Source organism: Cibotium barometz, chromosome 8 (genome assembly GCF_041138505.1).
Source record: "Cibotium barometz isolate CiBa-2024 chromosome 8, ASM4113850v1, whole genome shotgun sequence".
NCBI lineage: Eukaryota > Viridiplantae > Streptophyta > Polypodiopsida > Cyatheales > Cibotiaceae > Cibotium > Cibotium barometz.
The window spans coordinates 6,530,053-6,551,877 of record NC_141053.1 but is presented as its reverse complement, the minus strand read 5'-3'; the positions used below and the strand labels follow the sequence as shown (position 1 = coordinate 6,551,877).

At 42.8% G+C, this 21,825-nt stretch overlaps 1 protein-coding gene across 1 annotated transcript; it reads left to right on the top strand.

Annotated features, from left to right (window-relative positions):
* The first annotated feature begins 392 nt into the window (after nucleotides 1-392).
* LOC147635853 (sister chromatid cohesion 1 protein 3-like) lies at nucleotides 393-16,257 on the top strand. Its single transcript, XM_086801205.1, has 13 exons — nucleotides 393-737; nucleotides 1,469-1,745; nucleotides 1,842-1,939; nucleotides 2,024-2,076; nucleotides 2,201-2,283; nucleotides 2,421-2,902; nucleotides 2,992-3,115; nucleotides 3,217-3,350; nucleotides 14,328-14,995; nucleotides 15,086-15,119; nucleotides 15,635-15,752; nucleotides 15,847-15,980; nucleotides 16,093-16,257. The coding sequence occupies exons 1-13, from the start codon at nucleotides 614-616 to the stop codon at nucleotides 16,095-16,097; spliced, it is 2,334 nt and encodes a 777-aa protein (XP_086657331.1). The 5' UTR covers nucleotides 393-613; the 3' UTR covers nucleotides 16,098-16,257.
* The last annotated feature ends 5,568 nt before the right edge of the window (nucleotides 16,258-21,825 follow it).

Here is a 21,825-nt window from a genome sequence, read left to right as displayed (position 1 = left end):
TTTATTTTTGGTAGTGAAGAACGTACCACGGTTCGAGCCCTGAAACCTGTGAGTCCCTCGTGACTATGTGACACACCATGTTTCAAGAGGGATCTATGGTTGGAAAGCGACGTCGGGGTCAGTATTGAATCTGCACGACGTCTCTTTCCAACCATAGATCCCTCTTGAAACATGGTGTGTCAACTGGTCCACGAGGGTAAACCACCACTCGGTGCCATCACTTCATGAACCAAACTCAATAATATCAAGGTGGGTTCACAAGCTTTCGGTCAGAAGCTCGTGCTTGCCACATGGTTGCTTGTAATTCGTCAATCCCGGCAAGCTGACCCACCGGCCTTGCAGCATGCGGTAGATACCACACAAAAATCGAAGAAAAAGGCAACAATCGAACACAGGTTGCTGCATTAGTGGGCTTCAGCAAACTTTGCGACGGACGTTCAGGTTAGTACAGCTGCTTTACTCCTAACCTAGAAGTGGGCTTTGGAGGGAACTTGGTGAGGTTTCAAATGAGCGTGGGAGCACATTCTATTTTGCCGCGGGATGGGCGGAAGTTGAATTGAAGCAGGCAAGCAAGGCAGGCTAGCACGCGAGGCAGCTCTTATACACAGGCATCATGTTCTACTCGCAGTTCATCTTGGCCAAGAAGGGCCCGCTGGGAACTATCTGGATCGCAGCCCATCTCGAGGGCAAGCTCCGGAAGAACCAAGTCACGGACACCAACATCACCGCCTCCATCGGTTCTCTCCCATTTCCTTCTCAAATAGTTATCTTTTCCCGCAGAAATGAAATCTCTGTAGCAGGGTTTCTTCTCTAACTCTCTGTAACAAGAAATATAGGGTTCTTTGTAGCAGGAAATCTAGGGTTGCGCTTGCTATGCCATTTCCTTCTCTGAACAGGTCCTCTGCTCCTGCAAACATGAACTCCCCAATTAGGCCCTTTGTAGTAGGACTTGTAGGGTTTCAGGAATTGAATTCGTCGTAGCAGGTGTTTGGGGATTCTTCTGTATTTTCGCGCTATTTTCTTGTCTGTTACAGAACTGTAGTCTTAATCAAATTATAAACCCCCTCTCCCCCCTCCCTCCCCCTCCCTCCCCCTTCCTGTTTGTTCAGACGTGAATTTTCGCCAGGTTATCCGTAGCAGGCATTAGAGATTTGACCCCCCTTGAATATCCTTTTGTGTTACAGAAGCTGGATCTGTTTAAGCTGTTGTCTCTGTTGTTCTCCCTGTTAGTTGTCATGTCGGAATAAACAGTTGTTAGGTTCTTTGCAATCATGGTTTCTTCTCCACCCTGCAGATGCTGCATTTTATGGCAGAAGGAAAAGATAGGGTTTCTTTTCTGATTTGGCAGTTACTTCTTCCTGTGCTCAAAAATGCAGTCAACATAAAGCAGCTGCAAGTCTTTTGAAGTAGGCCTTTCTATTTCCCTAGGGCTTCTCTCTAACCTGAGTGACCTGTACCACTGCTGCAGACTCCATTTTGTTCCCGGAGGTTCCCATTGCACTGCGGCTCTCGGGCCATCTGTTACTAGGTGTCGTCCGCATCTATTCACGCAAGGTGAACTATCTCTTCCATGATTGCAGTGAGGCATTGGTCAAGATCAAGCATGCCTTCCATTCCAGTGTTGTTGATCTTCCTCCAGAGGCTTCAACAGTACCATTTCACTCCATTACTCTCCCGGAAACTTTTGACTTTGGTGAACTGGAAGCCTCTTTCAAGTGCGACAGCGGCCTCCAAGCATCCTTGGGGTAAATGCTCCACATGCCTCTTTATTGATGTACTTTTGCCCTACCATATGAAGGCGATTCAAAATTGAAGCATTTTATCATCATGTTCTTGTGTAGAGAACTCGTGAACCATAATGTTTCTGCACGAGACCTGATCACATTACAAGATCAAATTCATGATGGGGCTTCCAACTCTTCTATGTTTATGCTTGATGGTATGTAGCTTCATGCGGAATCATGGCATTGTGTTGCATGGCCCACAAACATGTATAATGTTACTTCCATTTGTTGTGTTGCAGAGAGGTTTCCAGGAAGCGCTGATCCTTACTCACTTCTGTATGAGAGTGATGAGGTTGGTAATGTTTCTCATGCTGAATAGAATTGCTCCAGGTTATCCTCCTTATAGAGTGCTAGATTAATATTTTGTGTGCTTATCACAACAATTCAGGGATGATATTCAATGTGTTGATTTGTAGGAATATGCGAATGAGGGGCGTCGCCTTTCCAGTGAAAGGGTCCCTCTCTTGCAAGACAATGGCGGCTCAGCTCTGGAAGAAGAGTATTGTTTAGCATCCTTACCTAGCTCTTTTGGCATGCTAGAATAAGATTATGAGAACATGTCCAGGTTATTCATTTTCTCAAATCCTAGAAAGGAAAACTATCTAAACACGCAAATGGTCTTTTTTGCTCTTACAGTGTACTTCCACCTTTGCAAATGGATGATGGGATGGATCTTGAGGGAGAGAATATTGGATCTTTGCAAAATTTGGAAACCACAAAGCAAGGCATAACTCCTCCAGTCCATTTAAGCAGGCAAGACCGTTTTGTTACGGCAGCATTACCAGTTCCAGTAGCAGAGGGGGGCGTTGCAGCATCCATACCCATGTCCGGACCTCACAGCATGCAGGACATTCCAGATATCGAAAAGTTGCGCTCTGCACCAGAGCAAACAGAAATAGCTCCTTTGTTTATGGAGGTTGAGGAGGAGGTAGCCCTAAACAATAATGTTTCAGAAAGGCCAATGGTCACTGAAAGTGTTGTGGATGATATTGGGATTCATGATGTTGAAGTTACACCTGTTTTGGATGAGACTCCTTTCTTAAGTAGGCCCACACCAAGTACAGTGGAAGCTTTTGGAAAGTACACTGGGAATGATGATTTACTGGGAACTATCTTAGGTGAGTTATGTATTGCATGCTTCTCCAATGCACTTTGAAGTTGCTTGGGACCTTTGGTTTCTCTGACATGTAGGTTGACCTTTCTGCAGGAGGAAGGACACCTGCATTGAAAATTGCTAGCTCCCCTCCAGAAGTTCCAGAGTCAGCACAACAGAAACGGGGGCGAAAGAAGAGGAAAACAGTTTTTGACGACAAGCTCGTCTTATCAAGCTTGTGTGTGCCTGTGTTATTAAGTGTTTGTACTCAGACTGCAGAAAAGGTTATATATTGCCCAATCCTCATTGCAATTGGGCTAATTTTGTCTTTGATGACAGGCTAATGAAGAAGCAATTGGCCGACACAACTGATCTACGTCGGAAACGCAGAAAAATGCCCCTTACAGAGTTTGAAGTATGGAGACAGCAAGACTCTTACTGTGATCAGAAATTTGACAGGCCATCTCTTACTGGTGAGTCTTTAGCCAAGCTGGGATTTATTTTTTCTAATGTGACATCAAAAGTTGTAACAAATTGTATGGAGATTATACCAGGCAGTATTAGGCTCATAGTTATGTAGAGCACTCGTACTTAAATCCCCTGATCTGCCTATAATGTACAGTTCTGTATGCAACATCATGTACCTGCATTTCAAAATTCCTATGTTCTGTACTCATACTTGGTACTCGAGCAGAGCCATCTTTTGGTCACCTAGTCTAGCGATATCTCTTTGAGTGATTATGTGTCTTTATTGTCATCTCTCTTGCGTATCTCAAATTTTTATCCTGTTCCAAGCCCTTTTGTATGTGGTAAGTTGCTAAAACTCCTCCTCGCTGATGAGTATTTTGGAGTCTCGTGTGTGCGTGTCCACCTTACGTTTGTACGTGTCCGGCCATATGTGTGTACACATGTTTGTATGTCCAATAGCCTTGGGGGTTGATAGGGAAAAAGCCATTAGCAAATGTTGAAGTGTAAAAGCCTAGGATTTACTGAGAATCTCCACAAAATGCAAGTGGGAGAAGAAGACGCTAAGTATTAAATACAGCCCATAATAATGACTTTGGTCACATGGGATGATTGAGAGAATCTAGGGATGTTGTGATGTCACCGATTATGTCACAAGCAATGTACTTCAAGCGTATATATTGAGGCTTTCATATCAATGAAACAATCCATCATTTTCCCATCATTTCTTGTCATTATGCTTATGAGCTAGCTCATGCGATTAAGTATTAATCTTGTTCATTATCTTAATCCTCATGCTAATGATTAATCCAATGGCCCTAATTACCTTTGATCCACCATGGCTTAAAAGCCATCAGTGGTATCATAGCAAGGTTTAGGAAGATTAGCAATTAAGGTTTCATTGCTTTCAGTACTTAGGGTTTGTGTATATTGCTGCTGTTGAGTGCTGTTGCACGGGTGTGGAGAAGCTGCTTTGTAAGCAACTTGCTATTACATTGCAAAATCTCATTGTCTTCATCTCAGTAACCAATTACTCACTCAGGCACTACATCAAGCTTTGTTAAGGGAGCTTCTTGTTGTGTAACCATCAAATAAAACAAGCTTCATCAGCATGGAATGCCAGATAAGAGGCGGCTGTAATAGATAGCAAGCACAGGCAGTAGTTATAGTAAGAGGCGTGGTATTGTACATGCCTAGAGGAGAGGAACAATAACACAGCACAGCCATGTACGCAAATCTTCACCACAAGCACATTTCATTGTAACCAGCATCATCACGCATAGAAGCAGCAAAAAGATAAAAGCTCTCTAACATTGGCCACCCACCAGAGAGGCATAAGCACTTTCAATGTGATGCAGTGTGTGTGAACAGCACATGCGGGCATCTCAAAGCGGCATCCAGCATTGCGTAGCAGAGTAGAGAAAGAAGGCGTAGAGGATAGAATCCATAAGACTTGTTGTTGGCAACAGATGGCACATCTCCATCCGTTCGGTGCACTGAGAGTTGTCTAGCCGACCAGCTTCTTCTCCCCTAACTGGTAAGTCAGCAAACACTGAGCGCAAATGACTTCAAGCTCATCTCATTCTCCGCACACAACAGTTAGCAGTTATCACGTTATTGTGAGCAGCAGCAGTATTGGTCGGCGCATCAGACTAGCGCTGCTTTGGAGTGGGCAGCGGTTCCTAGAGGCAGAGGCAGAGGCAGAAAAGAACCAGCAAGACGGCAAGCTTCTTGATGGAATTAACAATGAAGGTCGGCACAAGAAGTCCGAGTAGTGCGCTTGCGTTACTAGCCACCTGTGATTTTTTTAGGTCCATGTTTTCCTTGATAGGATAAGATCCTTAAGGTATATTTACACTCAAACTTCCCTAAGGCCTTGCTCACATGTTGCCATATACAATGTATTCTTGGCCATTCACACTCCTTGCATTGACATTATCAATAAGTACTTTAGCTTCAAGATTGGGCATCATCAAAACTTCATCAAGATCTTCATCGACAAATATTTCGTTCAATCTTTTTGCACTTGGGATCCCAGCCACCATGGCATGGAAATGCCGCCGCAAAAAGGTGATTTGCCATTGTGATTGGGGGGGGGGGGATTTGTTCTCACAATCATAAAGATTTGTAATAAATGTGTGATATGCAGCGGAAGTCTTTGTATTGGAAGATTCTGTCACACAAATGCTCACACCGTCTTCTGTATCCTGAGTTTCGTGAGTTTAGTAATCCACTTTAATACTTCAAACATTAAAGAGATATGAGAGAGAGATATGAGAACTATACACCAGATTGGGTCCTGAATTACCCACTGAAGGGCCCCTTATCCCGATAACGAGATAGTATTTGCTTTATTTCTTTAGAGAGAATGACTGTGGACTGTAGATAAGCCAAACGCAAGATCTCGGAGGATCGGAGCTTGGCTGAACCGTACACGGTTGTAGAAACACCTCGATGAACTGATCTCGAGCCTATGCACTCTTCCCAAGGGCATGAGGAAGGGCTGCACACCTGAGGCTGAGAAAAGGAGATGGTGGACTGTTCTAAGCTATGTTAGAATGCTGTAAATGCTTATGAATGCTATGTTACCTTCACTAGAGGGCTGGTGTATGCTTGGATGATGTACCGAAGGCTGGATACTGATGTAAACTGATGATTCAGGGCTGAGAACTGGTGTAGACTGAAACGCAGACCTGTATGGATGTTTTTGGACTGAAACGCATGCTGAATGTTGATGCTGGACAGAAAACGCAAGCTGAATGCTGATGCTGGACAGAAAACGCAGACTGTAGGCTGAATTCTGGCTTGAATAGATGTTGAATGCAGGCAACTGTTCACATGCAGAAAACGCAGGTATCTTATGCTGATTTGGGGCTGATCTGATGCGCTTATGGCTGTAGGGCTGCTGAAGATGCATGCGTTGGAGAACCAAGGTTGGCTGAAGCAAACTCAAGCACTCCAAGGGTTGGATGAGACTAGTCTAGTGTTGAAGGCAAGGGAACTCCTAGGGTTGAGGAGGAAAGCTCTTAGCACACTGAAGATTGAATGAGAAACTAAAGCCCTATGCAAGCCTATTTATACTAACTAGAGGTTGGTCATTTATTTAATAAAGTTTATATTTATAAATAACAATAAATGCTAAATAAATACCAAAAAATATGGGAAAAATACCAGGTAAATCCTAGTAAATTTCCTAAGGCTTCTGGGATGTTCTAAATGATGCACAGGCATATGAATGCATATTATGCAGGATGCAGAGTGCTTTCTGATGCAAACCCTAAGGCTTCTACTGACTCTACATGCATGAATGATTCTCTCCAAGTGGGTTAAGGGACTTGACTGACTGACTAACCCACTAAGGTTGAGGAATGATCTACGTAGCTCGTGCTTGACTTATCTTGGATTGAGGATGTACAATGGGGTCACGACGTACGACAAATATCATTCTACTGGGTTTTAATATTGTACAATTGTTGCACTGCTGATGATGAGCCATCTTGTCACCATGCACTGAGTGCAAAGTGCATGTGACATTCCCTCCTGCTTAGCTTGGCGGCAGATTCATGGCTTCCAAGTAGTCCTCCAACAATTGGGGGTACTCTTGGAAGAACTCCTCGTCTAGCCATACGGCTTCGTGGGTGTCTCGATCTCGGAATTTCGTATAGAACTGACGTATCCGTTGATCGGAACCATGCTTCCATCGATGAAGAAGGATTTGCTCAGGCTCAATAACTTTTGCTTCGTCTACCACGTCTGGCTGTTGTTCATGTGAAACATCAAACACTTCTGGACCAACATATGGTTTTAGCCAAGAAACACGGAAAACATCATGCATTGTCTAACTGGTAGACAATTTTGACTTCATGGAGACATCACTTAACTTTTTGACTATTGGAAAAGGGCCAAAACTACGGAATGAAAGCTTGGGACAATGTTTGCCCACTTGTTTCAATCTTTGTTTCATGATGCACTGAGAGACCCAATCCCCTTCTTTGAAGTGGATATCTCGTCTAAACTTACATACCTGTCTGTGAACTGAATGATGGCCAGGCTCAAAATTGAGGGCCAAGCTGGGTTGAGTACCGAACTCTGCGGAATCGACATACTGATCTTCTAAGTCTTTTCCAGAGATGTTGAGAATGGTAAACTCTTGACTGGTTGGGACACTTTAATACTTCAAACTTTAAAGAGATGAGAGAGAGATATGAGAATTGTACACAGAGATTGGCATATATGGCCTCCTCATTTGGATCTCGTTCTTTATGGACACTTTTAAGAGTATCCACTGTCAACTTGAACTCGTCGACATTCACTTGAAAGTAAAGTTCAAACATTTATAAATTATTAGACTTTAGTCATGCATTTATAAATCATTATTAATGAGTTGAACTTTGAACTTTGGAGATCTCTACCTGTTTGGAGATCTCCATGTTATGCATCTTCTCCACCATGCGCATGTTAGCACGGCAATATACAAGCTGCTCTAACTGCATGGTGTTGAGACGGTTTCGTATCTTTGTGTGTAGCGAGTTCCTCTCACATGGCTCCGAAGAGCAATCCTATGAAAAATAAGAGAGTTAGAAATTAGAATGTAAGAACTAGGAAGTAGTTACGACTCTAGAGACTAGAGTATGCACCATATATTCAAGAGTCACTTGTGACAAGACTCTCAAAGCTACTTTTTGTACGTGAGCCATTTGATAACCAAATGACTCCCGCCAAAAAAGTGGCCTGACCATTGACTCCCTACTTGAGCAAAGTGGGTTCGTGAAAGCGGCTCCCCTCTTATCATTATACTGAATGAGCTCTTGGAGGAAGTCTCTTTGCTCGTGGACGGGAAGTATCCTTGGCAAGTAGGCATCCCGATCAGAAAGTAGCTCCTCATCGACGAAGAGCCTTGGTACTTTGTAAGCGGGATGCAACAAGGCCGCAAGACCATGGATAGGTCTATGCATCCATTGCCACCTCCTCTCCACAAGCGCCACGATCGAATTGCGTTGCGGAGTGAGTGGAGGCTCGGTGGGATCCCTAGAATGCAAAAATTTCACTTTAAAATTAAGTCTTTAAGGAACGAGAAGGAGATGTGAAAACGAGATTTGAAAATATGGGACATGGGTTTACCTAATTCCCTCCATAGGAGTGTTGGGGTCCTCCTCATCAAGCACAGTGGTCGCACGAATCTCCGCTAGAGCCTCTCGCATGAAGTGGGTGAGTAGCCCCAATGTGGAGCTCTCCATGTCGGCCATGTGGAAAACCCTATACAAGGGAGTCACCGCAATGACAATGGCACGTACCTCGCGCCAAAAGAACTCTCTCATGCATAGTCATTGAACAGCTCGGGCCTTGTCCGCACTAGTCACCAACTCCTCTCTTAGCCATGCGACGAAATCCGGGGAGACCACGGTCATCCGGAGCTTCGGTTGCACGTCGTATAGTTGCTCCAAGAGAAGCCACATGTAGGCAAATCGCGTGGAAGAGGGCTTCTTAAGCTCCAAGTTGCTTTGCTCGCAAAACATAGCGAGCACCTTTACCTTCTTTGTGAAGAAATTCACAATGGATAGGCCTTGTGCAACCACCCTCTTCACCCACTCTAGCTTTCCCACATCCTCCATGAGTAGGTCTAGACAATGGGAGACACAAGGAGTCCATACAATGGATGGGAACTCCGCCTTTACCAAGTGCCCCATTTTGCAGCAATTGGATGCATTGTCCGTGATGACTTGAATGACATTTTCATATCCGACTTACAAGTAACACAATGGCAATTTAGCAAATGCAGTGACATTCTTAGAAGTTAGAAGCTTGAACATAGTACATAGTACATACCTCTATGATGCCTTGTCGGATGTGACGATAGATAAAGTCTCCCGATGTTTTTTGCGTCGCCTTTTTGGTATCCATGGCGCGTAAGAAGTATGTGCCGAGAGCGCATGAAACAAGGATGTTCACGATACCTCTCTTCTTTCGATCACTCCATCCATCGGAGAGGATAGAGCAACCATACTTCGCCCATCCTTCCCGCACGGGTGTGAATTTGTTGTTGATCCTTTGTCTCTTGTCATCAAGCTTGGTGGTGCGCATCTCATGGTAGGTGATACCATGCCATTCACCATGGGATGGCCCCACCTCCGCAATGGCCTTCACCATTTTGTGCCATTGTGGAACCTTGAGCACATTGAAGGAGAGATTGCAGTCTATCACCGTGCATGCAATCTCCTCATTCGCGGCTTTCATCTTCGCCTTCACATAGGTGAGGTTGTAAATGTTTGCACCGATGGCGGTTTGCCTCATTACCGGAGAGCTCTCCTCCCTTGGTCTCTTTGATTGGAAGTTGGAACCGCCTGAGGCGGAGCCGGAGCCGGATGGGACGGGCGATGGAGTCATGGATGCGGAGGTACCGGACATGGAAGCTCCCCCACGTCCACCTTTGCCTGGGTTGCGGATGAGCGAGTACTTCTTCACTATACCATCCACAATTTCTTGGGGAATCTCCTTGCATGGCGCCACTTCCCCACCAAGCTTGGACACATGTGCAAGGAGCCTTGTGACGCTACTTGCGTAACCCTTCCCGCAAAAGTTACACGTCCATTTCCATGACCCCGAATTACCGGTAGGTTTCTCACGGGCGGTGGTATATAAGGCAAATGCCTCATGCTTGTCCTTTTCTCCGGACCTCATTGCCAAAGTCTAAAGAGAGAGAGAGAGAGAGAGAGAGAGAGAGAGAGAGAGCCTAGAGAGCTTGAGCCTTGGCCCTTGACTCTTGAGCTTGAGCCTTGAAAGTTGAGGCTTGAGCCGGAGAGAGAGAGAGAGAGAGAGAGAGAGAGAGAGAGAGAGAGAGAGAGAGCCTTGAGCCTTTAAGGCTTGAGCCTTTAAGGCTTGAGCCTTTAAGGCTTGAGCCTTGAGAGAGAGAGAGAGAGCTTGAGCTTTGGCCCTTGAGAGAGAGCTTGAGAGCTTGAGCTTGAATGATGGGAGAGGGAGAGACCTTGAGAGCTCTTATACAAGGCCAAGGCTCAAGCATGGAGATGAAAGCCTAAAGGGATCCAATGGTCACTGGCACATGTGACATGCCCAACTTCCAAGGGCCAAACGGCTACAACAAATGGGTGAAAGACACGCAAAAAACGAGCGGAAAAAAATGACGAAAAACGAGGAAAAAAAGGGGCAAAAATAGTGTTTTTCCCAGTCATGTTTCGCATCTGTCTGGTACGGTACGATACGATGGGACCGTTTCGCATCGTTTCGTTGGATCGAAACGTCCGTTGGCCTGCAACACGTTTCGGAAACGTTTCGCTCCTGTAGTTTCGCACCGTTCCGTACTTAACGTACCTGTGTTGCGGTACATGTCCCGCAGACAACTATGCTCATTGTGTGGGACTTGGACCTTTTATTGGGGAATTATGTATTTTTGTCATTTATGCTAGTTGTTGGCTAGTCGGCCAGCTCCATGGTAGCAGTCGGCGAGCTTCTTGCCTTCCTATATAAAGGGCCTCTCTCCCACTTGTTGTAACCTATTGATCCCAGTGTAAATGTACTGAAGTCCATGTGTTGGCTGCTTCAACCCCTTGTAATCTCATGCTATGATAATAGCCCATGATCTCTCCAAGAGGGAAACCTGCAAAACAGCCATGAAAAGCAAGACAAAGCAAGAGACGCTAACCCTAGAAGGCAAACCGGAAGAAACATATCTGGGTGCAGGCATACTCGCCACCCAACCATGACAGCCGTGAGCGAGGCTCACAATCTTGGCCGTCCCCACCGAGCCACGAGCTAGAGTGTCATGCTCTCACGAGTGCCCTTCCATCGTCCTCATCCGGTGACCTCTACCACCCGGGGTTGTCCCCCAAGGATGACGGCCTCCTTCGCGATAGTGCTCTTGCTCCATGTGCTCTGCAGCTCCATTTGTCGGTGTGTGCCCAACTGGTACCCCTCCCCCCAATAAATAGGGAAGGAACGCCCAAAAAGCACACGCTATCAATAGCGTACCAAAAAACACACGTCCGCCCACAACATCACACTCTAGCTCGCCAATCTACATGCCCCTAGCGTGCACATGATAAATTTCACATGGTATCAGACATCAGGGTCTTGGCTCTCCACCTCTAGGCGACCTCTTTCCTCCCTCATCTGTGTTTTCTTGGAGCAAGAAGTGCTGCTGCGTTTTGTCATCAGTGGTTGCGTTTTCTTCTCCTGCACCCTCTCCTCATCAGCGTTTTCATCTTGTGGTGCTCTTGCCCTTGCATCAATTGCAAGGCGTCATAGTACAACCTTGGTGGGCTGTGTTTTTTGCTTCTTCGAGCTGTTTCGCAGCGGCTGGTGGTGTTTGGGCTGTGTTTTCTTCTATATTGCCCCGTCTTCATCAATGTTTTCTCTTCTAGTGCTTTTGTCTTGTCTTCATCAACGTTTTCTCTTCTGGTTGCGTTGGTATCGGTGGGCTGTTTTTACAGTTTGGACAGCAGTGAAAGGTGATTTCTTCGTGTGGTGCAGCCCGACAAGACTGGCTTTCCTCCCTTCTCGTTGGGTGTTTCCCGGAGGTTTATGTGGATTGTTTTGCTGCTGTCCAGCCCCTTCTTTCCTCAGTTTTCTGAGGGGCTGATTGGTCCTCGTGCTCTTATCCATTGGATGCGCTTGAGAGAAGTCTAGCGTTGAGATTCGAGGTTTTTAGGTGGTTTTCTTGTAGCGGTGGTATTTTTTTTTGTTGTGGATATGGCTTCCTCGTGTACACCATAGGAGGACAAGCTTGATGGGACACATATGGTTGCCAGAGCTTTGTGATGCCAGGTCACTACCCATCTTTTAGATTTTGATGACTTAAGCTCTCTCCTATTGGAAGAGGAGAGAGCTTGATGGGACACATATGGTTGCCAGAGCTTTGTGATGCCAGGTCACTACCCATCTTTTAGATTTTGATGACTTAAGCTCTCTCCTATTGGAAGAGGAATCAATCCTCATGACACAGGGTAAGTTAAAGGTTTTGTCCATAGTTGTCTGCGAAACTAGTCTTGCTCATGAGGTACGTAAAAATCGGTACGGTACAAAACTACGCAAGCGAAACTAATGCGAACCTATTTTTTTTAATGGCTGTTTTTTTGGGTGACTTTTTAATGCCCTTTTTTTTCTTCTTGTTTTGTTTTATTGTTTTTTATGGCTGTTTGGGCAATGGGGGCTTTCTACCTTGCCACCTTCTCTCAACTTTGCATCTCTAAATGTGTACAAATATCTATTTTTCAAGTGTTTTTTAAAGTCGATCGTACCTCTATCAAACTTATTTTTTTGAAATAAAAAGTCTCGTACCGGTACCATTTTTTTGTACCTTCGTACCTAGCAACTGTGGTTTTGTCTCTTGATCCGGATCATGCCTTAGCATCAATGCAGAAGAAGATTTGGAGTCGTTGCTACTTGTATGGGAAGAAAGGACATTTGTCCAAGGATTGCTTGTTATAAAGAAGAAGGATAAGGGCAAGGGCAAGTCTTCATCCCATAAACAGGGCACAGACAAGACACAAGACAATGATTCAGATGTTTCTAGTGACTCATCTAGGGATCTCAAGGTGTCGGCCCGGGAGGACCAAGATGGTTTTCTCCTCTAGCTATACAAATAGTTTCCCCTCGTGTGCTTCCAACCAAAGGAGGCTTGTGGGCGGGAGAGGGAGCTGTCAGGAGCTCCTCATTTCTGGTGCATGGGAATCGTGAGTCGGAGTTCCAAGCTTGGCTGGCAAAATTCAATTTTGATAGCTATGGATCAATTGTGTTTTAGATTCATTGCTTGGTGTAGTAGAAGCTATGAACTGGATGTGTTCCAAATTGATTGTTCGAGGGTTTGGGACATGATGTGTTCATAGTCCATTGTTGGGGTGGATGGAGTTCAATTGCACATTAGTGTGGGGCATTTTGTATGTGTCGGTTGTGTGATTAGAGGTAGGTCCATAGAGTCAAGAGCGCACACTTGGATTTTGGAAAAGTCTTCTTTTGCTACCCTTTACTAATATCTAGTTTTCATCACTTGGCACTCACGGCCATGGACAAGTAGATGGTGGCTTTGGTTGATATGTTATCGGCATGGCTCAACAACCAAGTAGCTACCGTTAACTAGATGCTGGTCTTGCCTCTTAGGCCAAGGGACTCTAGACTTCAACTTGATGGATGCTCGTAACTTGTGTAATGTGAAGCACAAGTACGAAGATGTGGAGCAACCGCTGCACTCTGAGCATTGCTTCCTAACTTTGGAGAGCAGCTGTGAGATAAGACGGCAGCCATTGGGATCAATAAATTAAGTGAGGATCTGCGTGGGGATCTCCCTCAAAAGCAAGGCGAGCAAGTAATTGTCTATTGGCGGGCTTCAAGAAGTTATTACCTACGCTCTAGTAGTCCCTCAAGTCGAGGATGCAGGTTGACAATTTTGTGGATGGCTTGAAGTTGTTCTTGCATGCAAATTCCAAAACTCTCGGAGTCTCTCAAAGGTGCTTTGAGTGGCAAAACGATGCTTGTGACCTAAGCCAAGGCCAGCAATAGAAGGGCGATAATTTGGACAAAGAGGCTGTTAAGGCCACAGACGGTAAGGACAGTTCTAGTGGGGGAATGTTGAACCTCAACTCTCTTGAAGAATTCGAAGTTAAGTGGTTGGCAAGGCAATGTTTCAAGTGTGACTCCATTGAGCAGATTGCAAAAGATTGTTTGACAAATACGAGGTTCAATAAGAAATATAGGGATACATGATTTCAACTACCAGCGAGACAAACTGTAAGAAATCTTTGATTTTTGTTGGTCAAGGTAAAATCATGACCAGTCACCTCTCTTCTTCCTCCAATTCCTTCTTTTTAATATAGAGGTTTGAATGGATGCTAAGCAGCACTCAAGTTTACTGTATAATGTGTCTATCATAATGTGCTACGTGAACATCTCAGCTTCCCAGTAAAATGAGTCTTTTATGACTTGAAGGTTAATTTGTACATCTGTTTGCTGAGACTTTTTGTTGTTGTTGCCTACAGGTTTAAGTGCTCCCATCAGGGAACTTTACAGTCATGTCAGAAAGTTCTCTGCTACAAAATGGGTTTTCAACTTAACACCACATAAGGAGGCGGTTAACACTGAAACAAATGACGATGGGATATACACGAGCAGAATGGCAGACATTGACGTCTCATTAGCAGCTGCAAATGCTCCAATGTCTCTTATACTAGGATCCAATGAAAATGCACTTCAAGCCTCAGCAAATTTAGATACTCAGTTTTTGAATTTGCCATTCGTGGGTGTTGATAATGCAACTGATATCGGTGATGAGTTTCAAGCTTTTGAAGGTGGTGCAGTAGACCTGAAAGATGCTGCATCTGATCATTCTCTTGCGGCTGACCATTTAGAAGCAAACTGCGTAGTCAAGCCAGAAGTAGAGCCAAGATACTTTGATGCAGGCAGTAAAGTACAGGAAGATAAAGGAGTTATTCAAGAGTCAGAGGAGGGAACAGAAATGCTTGATCTGTGTGACACCCTTCCTGGTGCTCTTGATTATGAAGCAGCCACCAGAGAGTGTTGTGATAAATCACATGACAGTGCAAGCCCTGAAGCTTCGGCAATTGCAGGCTCCAATGATGCAGTGGATGTTGCTGTAATGCCAACATATTCCCCTTCATTAAGAGCTGCACCTGAGCAAATGTCAGAAGTAAGCAAAAAATGCTGTTTCCTTGACTGTGATGTCATGTAATGAACAATCAATCTGATATAATACTGAATTTGCTCTTCTTTCTTGCAGAAGTTTGATTTTCTCAAGGACACTAGAGACAATGGTCAGTGCCGCTGCTCTACAAAAGCCATTTCTTTGTTTCAAACTTCAAATTGAAATTACTATTTTTTAATTGAAGGCAATGGTTTTAATTGTGTCCAACCACTCTTAGTGCATGTTTTTTCATTTCTTTTTATTTGGATAGGCAAGCCTGGTGAGGGGTATCTATTTTGTTCGAAGTATCAGAGGCTTGCACTTGGTCCCATGCGTGCTGCATATCGTTTTCACCCATGAGAAATTTATAGCCATCTTTCTTGTAGGCAAGGAGTCTTCCCTTTCTTGCTAAGCCGCCACACGTGACAAGCCATGGTGTGACTTTGGCTAGACACACCCTGGGTGAGAATTAGTCTTTCTCATTAGATGAGGCTCCGATTTGTGGTTGTGCAAAGTTGGCCATCCAAAAGCTGATTTATGCGAATGCCTTTATTTATGAATCACATCTAGATGGTCCAAAATAGCAAAAGCTAGGAAGCCGGCTCCTTGAGCTCATAATCTGAAGGAATGTTGTCTTTCTTGCAGTTTTACTTGCTCCTGATGCTGATGCTAATGAAGACCAATTTTTCGAAGAGGCTGATGTGAGCTATCATAAAAAGGGGAAGCCCAATCAAAATAAAAATGGGTGGTCTGTGCGAACAAAGTACGTAATTATGTGTGCCTCTAGGCTTTTCATGCACTTATTATCTCTTTTTAGTGTGATTGCTTAGGAAGGGGGTTTTCTTGGTGGTGTTCAGAGCTGTAGCAAATTATCTGAAGTCCATTTTTGAAAAAGTGGAGGCTACTTCTGGATCCCAGCCTGTTCAAGTAAGTTTGGATGATTTATTGAAAGGACGGACAAGAAAAGAAGCTGCCCGCATGTACTTCGAGACTCTGGCAAGTATCTTTGCTTTGCATGAGTGAGGCCTTTGACCATGCCTCACCTTGGCTTAATGATTGCATTTATACTGTGTTTTTGTGTTTTCTAACCTTTATCAATAAACCATAGGTGCTGAAGTCCAGAGATTATATACAAGTGGAGCAAAGAACTGGTTTTGCAGAGATCATGCTTTCTGCAACTCATCTTCTAAGAAAGGAGGCCATTCAGAAGATTTCTGTGTAATTTTATTCTTTGCTGTTTACTGTATTCTAGAAAAAATTTTTCATTCATCAGGTCAAGTGATGTCTACAGCTGAAAGCTGTCTGAAAAGCCTTCTAAATTCTGGCAGTGTCTGTAGATCCCCATACTGATAGAGTTTCTCACCCCAGATATTGAAATGTGGAGAAGGATTATAAGTTAAGGAACGGACTTTTGTACCTTTATTTTGTGGAGCGTAGCTTAACTGGCTGTCAGCATGGTAGTGGTCCTATATAATCACAGATTCAAGAAAAAAAGTGCAGTTTTTTATTCCTACACATCAGGCTTGCTCCTTGAGATTTAAGTGAAGCACCTCTGATGGCCTTTTGATTTGGTATGGAAAGGAGATACCAACTCAATACTACCACAATTTATAAGGGATTCCAATGTTGATAGTATCTTTTGGGCATATATTTGGGTAGGTAGCATAGGGTGAAGTCAATAGATGTCGGCATGGGTTGTGACCCATTCGGTCATGGTGTCCTGCTTCTGTGATTAATGGAGGCTAAGCAGGTGGTGAGTCTTTACTTCTTGGCTGATCTTTGATCGAGGTATTCTCTGACATCATTTGGGCGTGGGACGATTGGCAAGGCGGTTTGCAGCGACTCGATCTTCAACTACTTCTTTGAGCTATATAATGTCGCTGTGCTTGCAAGAACTCGAGAAGCGTGAATTGCAAAAGTGAAGGCATTCTTGTGTAAGATCCCCTCTTCAGCAACATCCATAAACTTCATAGTGCATCTAACAATGGCATAGCTTCCTACCACACCGCTCACATGTGCTTTCCTTGCTAGCTGATGACATCAATTTGCGATGAATGAAAGGCTTTGAACTTTGTAATGCCAGGTTTTAGTAGAGGTATGGCAGGTGTTAGTAGCAGGATTATCATTTCACGAGAAACTACCTCTGAGTGTGCAACCATTTTTGGAGGAAGTGAACTTTTCCAATTGTTGTAGCAGAGCTCATCCTTGATGAAAAAGGCGATGAATTTTTATCTCAACTATCCATGCTTAAAAATCGTCGACTCAGTTACGCTTTCTTCGTTAATATCTAAGTCGCTTTTTTTTTTGTGTGTGTGTGTATATATATATATATATATATATATATATATATATATATAGTATTTGGCTTGGGTGGAAATTTAAAGCACACTAGATACCATTGCTTGCATTGGGGAAGATTTGAACCCATCACTTAGGGACTCTCTAACTCCTTCCCTACCATTTCACTAATGGGTGATTGGCAATTGAATAAATTTTTATTAACAAAACTCTTTTATTATTTTTCATGGGTTGAATGTACATCATGTACTTGTTGATAGCATGGTTAATGAAATTTTGGATTCATAAACAAGTAGCATAAAATACATACATATAAGTACATATATGAGATTAATGTGTATAAATCTATAAATGTCTGTCTCTCTCTCTCTCTCTCTCTCTCTCTCGTTTTGTAACTAGGGCATTGAATTACATTCGGTCACAAGAAATGTATTGAGGTTTTGAAGGTTTTTTTGAATACATATGTATATATGTATGTATGTGTGTATGCATGTATATAGATAGAAATACATGTGTATTGTGAATCATGATGAAAGGGAGGTGGTAGAAGGAGAAGAAGAGGGTAAAGGAGAGGAAGTGGGAGGATAAGAGGGGAAGGAGAGGAGGTGAAAAAAAAGGAGAAGTGGAAGAAGAAGATTGAAAGGAAGAAGGAGAAGTGGAAGAAAAGAGGAAGGAGAAGAAGAGGAGAAGAGAAGGAGATGGAGAAGAAGAGGAGACAACGAAAGAGGAGAGGAGATGGAAGAGGAGACAAGAAGGAAGAGGAGGAGATGGAAGGTGAAGAGGAGCAGATGGAAGCAAAACGAAACTTGAAATTTGAGGTTTTTAGAGAAAGGAGGAGAGGAGTTGCAAAGTGATGAGGAGGATATGAAAGAAAACTTAAAAAAAATAAAAAATCTAAAATTTGGGTGAAACTTGACCAAGTAGGATTTTTGTGGGTTTGGTAGATATGTTTTGCCACAAATCGCTTCAGAGAAACCATTTGGATGAAACACTTTTTTTTTGTTACTATGATTACATTGAAATGAAGTAGTTTGTTTGCATATCATATTATCATATTATTATGTATCGGTATAATAACTATATATATATATACAATATCTTAATAGTTGGTTAACATTGGCTTCTAGTTTCATGTAAACACATTCAAATGGGAGTGCAACTATATTGACAATGCCTCTTTTCCACAGCATGTATTGTAAGCTTTTGCTATGATAAAGCATGTATTGACAAAGCCTCTTTTCCATAGCATATATTGTAAGCCATTGCTATGATAAAGCATCCAACGTCTACTCTTGCTATGCAGCACAAGATTTTTTTTAGATTTTCTAGTCATGGTGATTAGATGTTTTGCTTGCGCTTTTGATGACAGTTGCCCCTCCTATCATAAACCCTCCTCCCACCTACTAATGTTTTGCATGCTCCTTGCTCTTCCTTGCTCCTTTTGATTGGTGTTTGGGCCATGCCCTTGGTGTGTCTACTCCTCGCGTTCCTAGAGGGTCCCTCGGGCTTGATGATCGGCTCTCCATGGGTGTTATGCCAGACTCTTCTTCCCTCGCTCTTTTCCATTTTTTTTTGGGCTATTTGGGTTGTATCCTTGGCGTGTCTGGTCGTAATAGGTTCTGTCGTCGTGTATCTCACACTCCTCCCCACTCTTCTGGCTATGGTGTCTTACAGCTTGCTCCTCAGGCTACCTCGTGCTTGCTCTATTTTGTCCATTAGAATGTCTTGTCGTCTCCTTGTCGTTTCTGTTGATGGGGTGTGTCTGTTGTGGTGTCCTCTTCTTGCTTCCTGGTCCACAAAATTATATCAAAAGAGATATTTCTTCGCATTTCAGAATATGTACAACGACCAATCGATGCGGTATCCCCCTTGGGTGGCATGTTCAATTCAATTATCGTTGGTGCTTATTTATATTACATTTTTAGTATAAAATCATTGTTGTACATATTTTTATATTACATTTCCAACCTGAAATCATAGAAATATCATCGCTTGATGATATATTTTACGTTACAATTTCCAACTTCAAATGATTCACAAAAATATCACATCTTTGTTGCTCTTGTGAGCACGCAACAAGGGAACAAAGTCATCACCGTGACTTTGTTCCCTTGTTGCGTGCTCACAAGAGCAACAAAGATGTGATATGAAAATGATCCTCGTTGTTTACTTCTTGACACCATGTGGAAAGTACTTGAAAGACTGCGACATCAGCTTGCTTTTCTAAGTGATATGTGGAATCATGTTCACCTACATCAGCCCCTCTTCTTGCCCATTTTGCATGAGATACCCAATCCAGTGTTGTGATAGTTTTGAAATGATTTTTTTAAAAGTTAGTGAAAAGATTTTAATAAAGTTTCTATTAATTTTCATAATTAATTAATCAGCACCGGCAATACCGTAGGGGTTTAAATTACTTTGTAATAACCTTAGTAAAAGCAAGGTTTTGCATTAATTAATTAATACCCATGATTTGGGCATTAATTAATTAATGACAAAAAAGCTAATAGGTACCCATTGCTATGATAAGGTGGTGGCCTTGGAGCCAATCCGTTGTACTTGATGATTGTGAGAAGGTGGTCTTGGAAGAAGTTTGAGGAATCTATTTGCAAGCCATTGCTATTAGAAGCTGGCGGCTTTAGAGCAAATCAATAGTACTTCATTGTGAGAAGGTGGTCTTGGAAGAAGTTTGAGGAAGCTAATAGAATAATCAATTTAAATCTATTAATTTCTAGCGCGCTCTCTCTCTCTCACACACAGATTATTCAAGAACAGTGTATTGTAATTGGGGTATTGAATTACATATTGAAGTGAAGTACAATTGATTGCATATCATTTTAGCATACTAATATGTATTAATATAATAACTATTTATATACTATACCTTAATGGTTGGGAGCAATAAAGTATTGTGTATATACAAACTGGAGTGCAACTAGATATCTTGACAATGCCTCTTTCCCACATAGCGAAATTATTGACTCGTCTATCTTAAACCAAGCTTCAACCCAAGAAGAAGAATCATCCCATAGTGCTCTTCCACCACTAGCTTCCCCAGAAGGTCACTCTGTTACCATCAATTGGTTCTTTAAAAATGATTAGATGGACTGTGACCTCATCAAAGGGCCAAAAAGTAAACGATGAACTACTTCTCTATTTCCATGGTTATGAGATCATTACCTTCAAGGGTATGTTTGAAACATTTAGGTTGGATTCCCCTACTACAAGTTTTGAATATATGTTTTAACGACTTCAGGAGTCAGGCCTAAACCTTGACAGACTGGCTACCAATGCTGGCAGTTGTGGGTATGTTTATGGATGAAGATTGGGACCCTTAAATTTGTGTAGCATAAGATTGATGCGACGCGACTGTAGCATTTATTTCCCTTACGTCAACCTAGGGTAAGTCTTAACCCTCACTAAATTCACCAGGTTTTGTATATTTTGCTTTCTCTCTCTCTCTCTCTCTCTCTCTCTCTCTCTCTCTCTCTCTCTCTCTCTCTCTCTCTCTCTCTCTCTCTTAGTTTTTAAAAAAAACTTTGTATTATGAAGTGAGGTTACAACAAGAACGAAATAACGTGACAATAAAAGGCATCCTAAGCAACAAGTTCTACATGGCATCATAAACTTAAAGAACAATGCGTCTTTATGACAATGCTTCATCTTATCCAGGGCAATGAAAATGATTTACTCTCTCCGCTTTCTACATTAAAAGTGCTTTCCGAGGAAGGGCACATTCCCCTATGATTATAAATTTTGGAGAGAATTGTGTCACCTCTCTTCCATACACTTTGTATGGTCCTTTTTTCCCCATAAACATTACAACGAGCACATAATATTTTTTATGTTGAAAAAAGTTTCATAAGACTTGAATCTCTAAATCACCCCTTCTCCCCCTTGATAGAGTTTTTATAAAATTTTTGCCTTCATTAGCTTGCAATCACACATATTTGCCCCTCATAGTGTCTGGAAAACACAGTAGTTCATGAGTGAAGTTCATCCTTCTTGAAATTCAAACACTGCGATCTAGTTTTTAGTTATAGATTTAGAGTCCTTCAAAAGAGCTTCGGCTCTTTCCCAAATTCTAGGCAACAAAAGTCTCACTAGTTTCCTTTCACAAAAATTATGGAATAGTAATTTACCAAAGTCTTTTTTGTTTGACTGCCCAAGATTCAAACATGTATAACATAACCGTGATGCAATCGACCCATTATCACCAATGCATCATCAATACTAAGGTGACACATTTGGCATATACAACTCCATCGAATACAACTCAAAGCCACCTCAGAGCCAGACGAGCCAGACACCACACAATCTTGAACTACTTGCACCAAATTGAATATAATTGGAAGCCACCTTGGAGTTATAGACCTGAAATTAGAGACCACACAATCCCGACTAGCCACACTCTTAAGGCATGCGTGTCTCATACCATGCATCCTTAGTTCTCATGATTATCATTGTGTGACTAGCTAGTAAACTAACAAGTAGTATAGGGCCCTTGAAAATTACCTCTCCTAAGGTTTCAATCCCAC

What these genes read in the sequence shown, in the direction of transcription:
- LOC147635853 (XM_086801205.1), top strand. Translation starts at nt 614, where the DNA reads ATGTTCTACTCGCAGTTCATCTTGGCCAAGAAGGGCCCGCTGGGAACT. An exon ending in TTCTATGTTTATGCTTGATG is followed by an intron (nt 1,940 to 2,023) that starts GTATGTAGCTTC and finishes GTTGTGTTGCAG; the next exon opens with AGAGGTTTCCAGGAAGCGCT. An exon ending in GGGTGGTCTGTGCGAACAAA is followed by an intron (nt 15,753 to 15,846) that starts GTACGTAATTAT and finishes GGTGGTGTTCAG; the next exon opens with AGCTGTAGCAAATTATCTGA.